We start from the raw sequence: 9,388 nt of genomic DNA, 5'->3' as shown, positions 1-9,388 counted from the left end.
CCAGCCGCTCCGTGGCATGTGGGATCTTCCCGGACCGGGGCACGAACCCGTGTCCCCTGCATCGGCAGGCGGACTCTCCACCACTGCGCCACCAGGGAAGCCCCTGTTTGCGTGTTTTTTAAAGAAAACGGTTAGTCACTATTTCACTAGAAAGCATTTTAACACCATTGATCTAGTATCTAAACCACAATTTTGTTCTAAAACAGAAAACAGAGAGAGAAGTTGGGAGAGAAAGGTCACCTACTGATTCCACTTGAGCAGCAGAAGGTTCTCGAGGAGCGCATGCGCAGTAGCTCAGTCTTCCCGCGCCCCTCCGCGCGCGGAGCGATCTCGGCGCGGCCGGAACTACAGTTCCCAGCAGCCCGCGCGGCGGGCGAGTGTGTCCGGGACTCTAAGAGTGAAGCCAGGCCGTACGGGCCTACTGGGCTGCTGCTCACGGGAAGCGGTTTGCAGCCCTTTCTGCCGCCAGTGGCGGCGGCGGCGGCGGGGAGATGGAAGACCCAGGGTCGGAGGTGAGTAGCGGGCTGGGCCCGGCCTTGTGCAGAGCCCGGGGGGTGCTGGGCCGGACTTGGGGTCCGGGGGGCTTAGGGTGCCTGGGGCCTAGGAGGCCTGGGGGGCCTAGGAGGCCTGGGGGTCTGGGGGCCTGGGCCTGGGGGGTTTGGGATCTGGGGCCTGGCGGACTAGGGGCCTGGGGGTCTGGAGGCCTAGAGTTTGGGGCCTAGCGTCTGGGGCCTGGGAACCTAGTGGGCCTGGGGGAGAGGGCCCCGCAGCAACAAGGGCCGCCCGGCTCGGGGACCAATGCTCGGCGCGGGCGCGGCGTGGGTTCCGAGGCCGACTGCCTCTTGGGGGAGCGTGCTCCCTGCTCCTGGGAGAAAGGGTGCGGAGGGGCCCCTGCGGTCCACGGGCGCGAGCTCGGGCTCGCGGAGGCTGGGGCTCCGTTAGGTCTCCGCGAGAGCTTTCCTTCTTCGTTCCCTTCGGAAAAATCTCCTTCTGTAAGTGCGGGGTTGTCTAGCTAACCGTGTTTTGGCTTATTTTTATAGATAATAGAATGTGTCCCTCCAGCTGGGCCTGAGGCGTCCGAGTCAACACCCGAGGAAGATGAAGATGACATTCAGTTCGTTAGGGTAAGTAGTGGCGATATTCGGGTTTTTCCGAGTCAGAGACTATGCGTGATAAGCCGTGATGTGAGTACCCCTCACCTGTTCGTTCATCATGCAGCAAACGTGTGTGAATGTCTGATAGGGACTGTACACTGTGGAGCAGGGCATAGGAGTAGGGAATTTGCCCGAAGAGGTGTCTGAGCAGCCCCACTAGGCATCACAAAGCCTGTGGCCTGCGGTGCGTGTTGTACCCTGAATCTCGCCTCTTCCCCTGCACTTAGAGCCGTTCATGTACGCAGGGTTGTGGTCTCCTAAGACTGTTTTGAAATGAGACAAGAGTAACTTCTAAAAGATAGCACACAGGTTAGGGGGAAGGGGCGGCTAGTGATGAGGAATGAGGTAGAAAACCAGAAGGGCTGCAGGAACTCACCTTCTGAGCCTGTGTGTCTCCATAACGTGAAGGTGGGTGGCTTGAAGACTTCACTAAGCTCCGAGCTCATCCTGTTACAGCACAGTCCAGCAGGCGAGGTTCACAGTGAAGGGCCCGTATCACCAGGAGCATCCTGTATCTTTCTGTTTTTATTCCCTTCGGACAGTAGTTTTCAAGCATGAGTAAGTAGAAGTGTGTGGATTCCTGGACCTCACTCCAGACCTATGGAATCAGAAATGGGAGGTGGGGCCCAGGAATCTTCATGTTGGTGCAAATGCAGGGGTGAATGAAGCTGTGAACACACTTTGTAAAACACTGGTTGCAAAAACTGAAGGGGGTGCTATGATACACTTGAGGATAATTTCCACCCCACACTGTTAAAGTTTTATAAAGGCTCTGCTTAAAGTAGTATCTTAGTTAGCTAGAGAATATTTCTACTGTGAACGACTCTTTCTGAATATTGTAGTTAGTTGAGGTTTGCTGTTAAAGGTGTATAATCTTTTTTAAAGGTTTGCCTGTTTAATGTTTGTGTGTTTCTTAGTTGCTGTAGGTTTAAGGCAACCATGTAATTGACTTGTTTTTATTTTTATATTAATTTTTTTCAGTTTTTTTTGACATCTTTATTGGAGTATAATTGCTTTACAATGGTGTGTTAGTTTCTGCTTTATTACAAAGTGAATCAGCTATACATACACATGTATCCCCATATCTCCTCCCTCTTGCAAATGACTTGTTTTTAAATGAAACAAAATTCCCTCCCTAAAGGTTGTGGTAACATTGTTTTTATGTTCTAGTAGGGTTATATAGAAATTCTTTAAAAGATCAAGATCATTTCCTTGACATTCTTCCCCACAATAGTGCATGTGGTACTTTTTTCTTGACACTTGGAACTTTTATAAATTTGGGGATACCAAGAAGGATTGTATGCTCACTTTGCCTCCCAATGTGGTGAGGAGTAAGCGATGTAGCTGTGGAAATTGAAGAGCCATGATGTCTGTTTTTGTACTGAAAAACATTTGGAAAGAGAATTGCAGGTGTCATTAGGAAAAATAATTTAGGTTCTTCCTGACCGTGGTATAAAGACAATGAATAGGATATGATGACCTTGATGGTGTTTTGTGCAGCTCTAGCTAGGCGTGACACAAGTGTTTATGATTTGTGTGCCTTATTTTGAGAAACACAGTAGGATTCTACAAAATTAAGGTTGGAGAAATAAATAGGTGTAATTTTGTGTCATACTCTCAGGATTAAATGCATAATCATGTTGTAAATTCTGACTGAGTTAATAGTAATATATCAGCTTGTGTTCAGGTGAGGTTTAGAAATCTTAATTTAAATTTTATTTTAAATATAGAGATTTTTTTTGTATCTTCGCATCCAGAGTAGTGTACATCCAGCTTGATAGAACCTCTTAGAAATAGCCTTGTTTACAATTAGAGGATTGAAGATTTGACAGCTCAATAAGAAATGAATTATATGCACTGAGTGGAATCGCAGTACGAGAAGAATCTAGTAAAAATATTCCTGTTGCATTTAAATGGTGCCACATAAAAAGGATCATTTAATTCTACTTTAAACTACATTCAGATCAGAATTTACTTTCCTCTCACCCCATCCTATGCTGGGTTCCATCAGGATGTGTTTATTACTATGTTTTTATAGTATCATCCAAAGAAGATGAAATGCTACTGGGTACAATGCTCTGCTTGAGGGTTCTCAGATACAAAACAATTTTTGTGTTCTTTTTATATTTTTTATCAAGAAGTATGTTACTGGGCTTCCCTGGTGGCGCAGTGGTTGGGCTTCCGCCTGCCGATGCAGGGGAGACGGGTTCGTGCCCCAGTCTGGGAGGATCCCACGTGCCGCGGAGTGGCTGGGCCCGTGAGCCATGGCCGCTGAGCCTGCGTGTCCGGAGCCTGTGCTCCGCGGTGGGGGAGGCCACAACAGTGAGAGGCCCGCATACCGGCGGGGGGAAAAAAAAAAAAAAGAAGTATGTTACTACTTGACGTATTCTGGTTTGGATTTCTTAGTTTTTTTGTATAAATCTTATTTTCCAGCCTCAGTCTGCATTGTGGCACAGCATCCTCTTTGTATGCTGCCATATACATAAGCCCCAAACTAAACACAATATGCTAAAAAAAAGGAATGATGAAAATTGGGGAGTACAGAAAGAGCTCTTATCTTTGGTGTAAATTTTCCTGAAGTGCAGTGTACATACAGAAGAGGGCACTTGCTCATTATTATCCTTGCCCTCACTCTACTTTAGTATTAAATTACCATTTGTCTGCATTGGTTTTCTTCCTTTTTTTTTTTTTTTTTTTTAATTTTGTGGTACGCGGACCTCTCACTGTTGTGGCCTCTCCCGTTGCGGAGCACAGGCTCCGGACGCGTAGGCTCAGTGGCCATGGCTCACGGACCCAGCCGCTCCGCGGCATGTGGGATCTTCCTGGACCAGGGCACGAACCCACGTCCCCTGCATCGGCAGGTGGACTCTCAACCACTGCGCCACCAGGGAAGCCCTGGTTTTCTTCTTAACTGATCATCCCACATTTCATACTCTCCTAATTTTCTTCTTTTTTTTTTTTTTTAATAATTAGCAGTTCAAGTTTATTTTTTATTTTTTAAAATATTTATTTATTTGGCTGTGCTGGCTCTTAGTTGCGGCATGCGGGATCTTCTTTGCAACATGTGGGATCTTCGTTGTGGCCTGCAGGATCTTTTTTTAGTTGTGGCACACAGGATCTTTAGTTGAGGCACATGGGATCTTTAGTTATGGCATGTGGGATCTAGTTCCCTGACCAGGGATTGAACCTGGGCCCCCTGCATTGGGAGCATGGAGTCTTAGGGAAGTCCTGTCTCCTAATCTTCTTGAAGCACAGCTTTAATGTGGTTCCCGTCTCAACACTACTAGTTGATTCCTTTGCCTGTAAAATAAAATCTGGGTTTTCAACTGGGGTATTTAAGGCCTGGTGTATGTTGAAGGTAGTATGTATGTAAAGAAAAGATTGAAGAGATTTGATATTTGGTTGCATAAGGATATGGAGGATGAAGCAGAGATATCAAAGAACTCCATGCTTTTGAGCTTAGATGTGTAAAAGATTATTGATAACCATCCCAGTTAAAAAATACTGTACCATGATATCTGTGTCTTTTTAACATTATCCCTGGTCTACTTCCCGTTTCTAAAGGAGTACATGGCTTTTTTCCTCTATATAGATTTAGGCTCTTTTTGGGTTTTGTCATCATTGCATATTGGTGTTCTCTGAATCTTTACCTCTGCTGGTTCTGTTTCTGATTATTTTGCACCACTGGTCAGGCCACCTCTTCACAGGAATTCTTGCTAATTCCAACCAAAAAACCCCTAGTGATTGTAAAGGCACATTTGGTTTGAATGATTGTTAATGACTTGTAAATTTGCTGACTTCCTTTTTAGGAGGGACCATCAAGACCTGTTCTTGAATACATTGATCTGGTCTGTGGTGATGATAAAGAGCGTAGTACCTATCATAGTGATGTAAGTATATTATATTTGTGTTCCTTCAGTTGTGTCATTAAGTGCAGTATGTGCTGGAGGTGGCTTGAACTGGCTTGCAAGAATTGTTTGTTAAATTTGAGCTGATTGTTAAACATAGGCATTATTAAAAATTCAAGTATAACTCAGCCATAAGAAAGAATGAAATAATCCATTTGCAGCAACATGGATAGACCTAGAGATTATCATACTAAGTGAAGTAAGTCAGAAGGAGAAAGACAAACACCATATGATACTACTTATATATGGAATCTAAAGTATGATACAAATTAACTTATTTACAAAACAGAAACAGACTCACAGACATAGAAAACAAATTTATGGTTACCGAAGGGGAAAGATAGGGGAGGGATAAATTAGGAGTTAGGAATTTGCAGATACAAACTACTGTATATAAAGTGGATAGACAACAGGGTCCTACTGTATTTTGTAATAACCTATAATGGAAAAGAAAGTGAAACAAGAATATATATAACTGAATCACTTTGCTGTACTCCAGAAACTAACATAACGTTGTAAATCAACTAACTATACATCAGTTTAAAAATTTAAGTATATAAAAATTTAAAAGTAAATAGATTATCATGTTTAAGGTAATAGATGCTCAAAACTCTTCATACCCTAATGTCTACACACTTGAGGTTATTTACATCTGTTGTACTGTGTGGTAGAAATATGGTATAACAATGTGCTCCTGAAGGAAGATGGAAGTGTTTACAGCGAGGTAATTGGCAAACTATTGTACAGAGCAGGTCGTGATTTATTATTTGTTCATTGTCTAAACTGAAGGAAGTGATGGATGAAATGTTAACATAGATTAAGCCTAAAAACATAGGTCTCTATCTACTAGACTCTATGCTATACAAAAAAATTGAGGAAATCTTGCAGTATTTGAAAACTCTTCATTGATTCAACAAAGATATTGATGTTATCATTGATGAATGAGTGGAGTTCTGATATACATCTTTTTTTACATTCTTTTTTTTTTTTTTTGCTGTACGCGGGCCTCTCACTGCTGTGGCCTCTCCCGTTGCGGAGCACAGGCTCCGGACACACAGGCTCCGCGGCCATGGCTCGCGGGCCCAGCCGCTCCGCGGCACGTGGGATCCTCCGGGATAGGGGCACGAACCCGTGTCCCCTGCATCGGCAGGCGGACTCTCAACCACTGCGCCACCAGGGAAGCCCTTTTTTTACATTCTTAATAATGTAAATGAAAGTATCAACCACTCTTCACACTAGAACCATACTTGTAAATCATATGAGCAACTTTTCTGTTGAATTGGGTGATCATCAAAAGTTCAGTCCGATTTTGTGACATTATTATTGGCTATAGAATTTAAAAAACTGATAGTGCATTTTTCAAGAAATAGCAAGTCATATTGAAGTTATAGGTATAAACTGAAAATCAAGGTAAGTATTCTAGTTTAAAAAATTTATTTCTAAAATTATATAAAGAAATCATTAACAGAAGTTTTTACATTAACTCTAAAAGTGTTATCATGACTTTTACTTACATATGTAAAATTATTTTTCAGATTTTGTTCCCTAAAATTCCAAAACGACAGGGTGATTTTTTGCATTTTTTAAATGCGAAGAAAGTGAAAATAGGCACAGAAAGTAATAATAGGAACAAAAACTATTGTGGATTGTCTAAGTCTAAGGAATCAAATTTCAAATCTGTTGAACAACCAATCATTGAAGAAAAGCCATCATGTTCACCAAAGGAAGAAATGGATCATCTTGTGCTTCCAGATTGTTGGAATGAAAAACAAGCATTTATGTTTATAGAACAGTACAAATGGCTTGAAATAAAAGAAGGTAAATTAGGATGTAAGGATTGCTCAACAGTTCGGCGTTTGGGGTTGAAAGCAGAAAAGCATGTCCATGTGTCCAAGGAGTGGATTGCATATTTAGTAACCCCTAATGGCAGTAATAAAAGTACTAGACAAGCTTCTCTGCGAAAAAAAATTAGGGAACATGATGTTTCTAAAGCCCATGGTAAAATTCAGGATTTGTTAAAGGAATCAGTTAATGACTCAGTTTCTAATTTAGTGCATAAACAAAGTAATAAAAATATTGATGCTACTGTGAAAGTTTTCAATACTGTTTATAGTTTAATAAAACATAATAGACCTTTATCTGATATTGAAGGGGCAATAGAATTACAAGAGAAAAATGGAGAGGTCAGTTGTTTAAATACACGATACAGTGCAACAAGACTAGCAGAGCATATTGCAAAAAAAATGAAGATGACAATATTTAAGAATATTATAGAAGAAAATGCCAAAATCTGTGTTGTAGTTGATGAGGCATCCACAGTTTCAAAGAAAAGGACCTTCGTGATTTATCTCCAGTGCACAGTTCAGTCGGTTCTTGCACCCATTATGTTATTTGTTGCTTTAAAAGAACTGGTGTCAACCACAGCAGAGTGTATTTTCAATACATTATTGAGTACTTTAAATGATTGTGGAGTCACTAATGAATATTTGAAAGCAAATTTAATTGCATTTTGTTCTGATGGTGCTAATACAGTGCTGGGAAGAAAGTCTGGAGTAGCTACAAAGTTGTTAGAAAATTTTCCTGAAATCATTATTTGGAACTGTTTAAACCATCGATTGCACTTGTCCCTTGATGATTCAATATCTGAAATAAAACAGGTGAATCATTTAAAAATATTTCTCGATAAAATTTATTCTACTTATCATCAATCTAATAAAAATCAAAACAAGCTTTTAGAAAATGTAGCTAAAGATCTTGAAATTGAAATTGTTAAAATTGGCCGGATACTGGGACCAAAATGGGCAGCATGTAGTTTTCAAGCTGCTACTGCTGTATGGCGTGCATATCCTGTATTATATATGCATTTTTCTCATTCTCATTCTGGTTTGGCCAAGAGATTAGCTAACATTAATTTCTTGCAAGACCTTGCTTTAATGATTGACATTCTTGAAGAATTTTCACTACTTTCAACTGCGTTACAGTCAAGCTCAACTAACATTCAGAAAGCACAAAAATTGATCAAACACACCATAAAAGCCTTGGAAAATTTAAAAATTGGTGCTGGAAAGCATGAATCTCAAATTGAAGGTTTGATTAAGTCAGATAAGTTTAAAGATATTCCATTTAATAAAAATAATAAATTTAATGCCCTTCCTAGGAACATGTTACTAGAAAATCTAATTCAACACATGAACTTACGTCTTTTATCTGACAGGAACCATGATGAAAGTATTTTTAATTATTTTGATTTGCTAGAACCTTTTACATGGCCTTATGAAGAAATAACTTCACCATGGATAACTGGTGAAAAAAAATTATTTCATTTGTGTGAAATTTTAAAATTCGAAATTGATTTGAATGATTTTCGGGAATTTGTAAATAATAATGTAAAGTCAAACAATGTTTCAATTCCTACAACCGTACAAAAAGCTAAAAAGATAGTTAGCACCATTGCCGTCAATAGTGCTGAAGCTGAAAGAGGTTTCAATTTAATGAACATAATTTGTACAAGGGTGAGAAATAGTTTAACAGTAGGTCATATATCAGATTTAATGACTATAAGTTTGTTGGGAAAAGAGCTGATTGGGATGCAACTCCCTTTGTAAAATCCTGGTCAAATTGCAATCACAGGTTAGCTACAGATACAAGAGTTCGGCAAAAGTCAACAAAAGCCTGTGAGAATCAGTTGGCTATATGGACCGTACAGTAAAGAGTATTGTGTGGGAATTCCCTGGTTAGGTCTTGGTACTTTCACTGCCGTGGCCTGGGTTCAATCCCTGGTCAAGGAACTAAGATCCTGCAAGCCGCATGGCGTGGACAAAGAGAAAAAAGTATGTATATGATTTTATCATTTGTAAATTGTATGCTGCACATCTTTTATATACATACATTTTTATTTCAAAAGCCAGTTGTTAAACTTTATTCAGCACGTTGCTGTTTAAAAGGCATTCTCCAAAGAGATAAAGTTGATTGTTTTTAGGAGCAATGGGTTTTTAGAGGTTGGTCCATGTCTGCTAGAGTGGGCCAAATACATATTTCAGGGGATCCTATACAGAACATCCAACAATTCCATTTTTGCTTTGTTTTATTTTTTTGTGAGGATATGAAAGAGTAATATAACCCAGATGACTTCTAAGCCCTGGAAGTTATATCAAATAAAAGAGAAATGGAATAAAAACTACAAGCCTTGTGACTTTTGTCTTTCTCATTTCTATATCTGCACTATCTAATATGGTAATCACTAGCAACATGTGGCTATTAAGCATTTGAAATGAGTTCAGTAGGACTAAGAAAGTAGATTTTAAAATTAATTTTAATTAAACATAA

General features: G+C 40.3%; 1 protein-coding gene across 1 annotated transcript; it reads left to right on the top strand.

Moving 5' to 3' along the window:
• The first annotated feature begins 249 nt into the window (after nt 1-249).
• LOC308623366 (E3 SUMO-protein ligase KIAA1586-like) lies at nt 250-9,290 on the top strand. Its single transcript, XM_081245646.1, has 4 exons — nt 250-512; nt 1,041-1,124; nt 4,964-5,044; nt 6,598-9,290. The coding sequence occupies exons 1-4, from the start codon at nt 492-494 to the stop codon at nt 8,665-8,667; spliced, it is 2,256 nt and encodes a 751-aa protein (XP_081101772.1). The 5' UTR covers nt 250-491; the 3' UTR covers nt 8,668-9,290.
• Nucleotides 9,291-9,388: the final 98 nt, after the last annotated feature.

The sequence above is a fragment of the Mesoplodon bidens genome (assembly GCF_964165515.1).
Source record: "Mesoplodon bidens genome assembly, chromosome: 10".
Lineage (NCBI taxonomy): Eukaryota > Metazoa > Chordata > Mammalia > Artiodactyla > Ziphiidae > Mesoplodon > Mesoplodon bidens.
The sequence above is the reverse complement of the archived record's forward strand: the minus strand, read 5'-3'. Positions and strand labels throughout refer to the sequence as shown.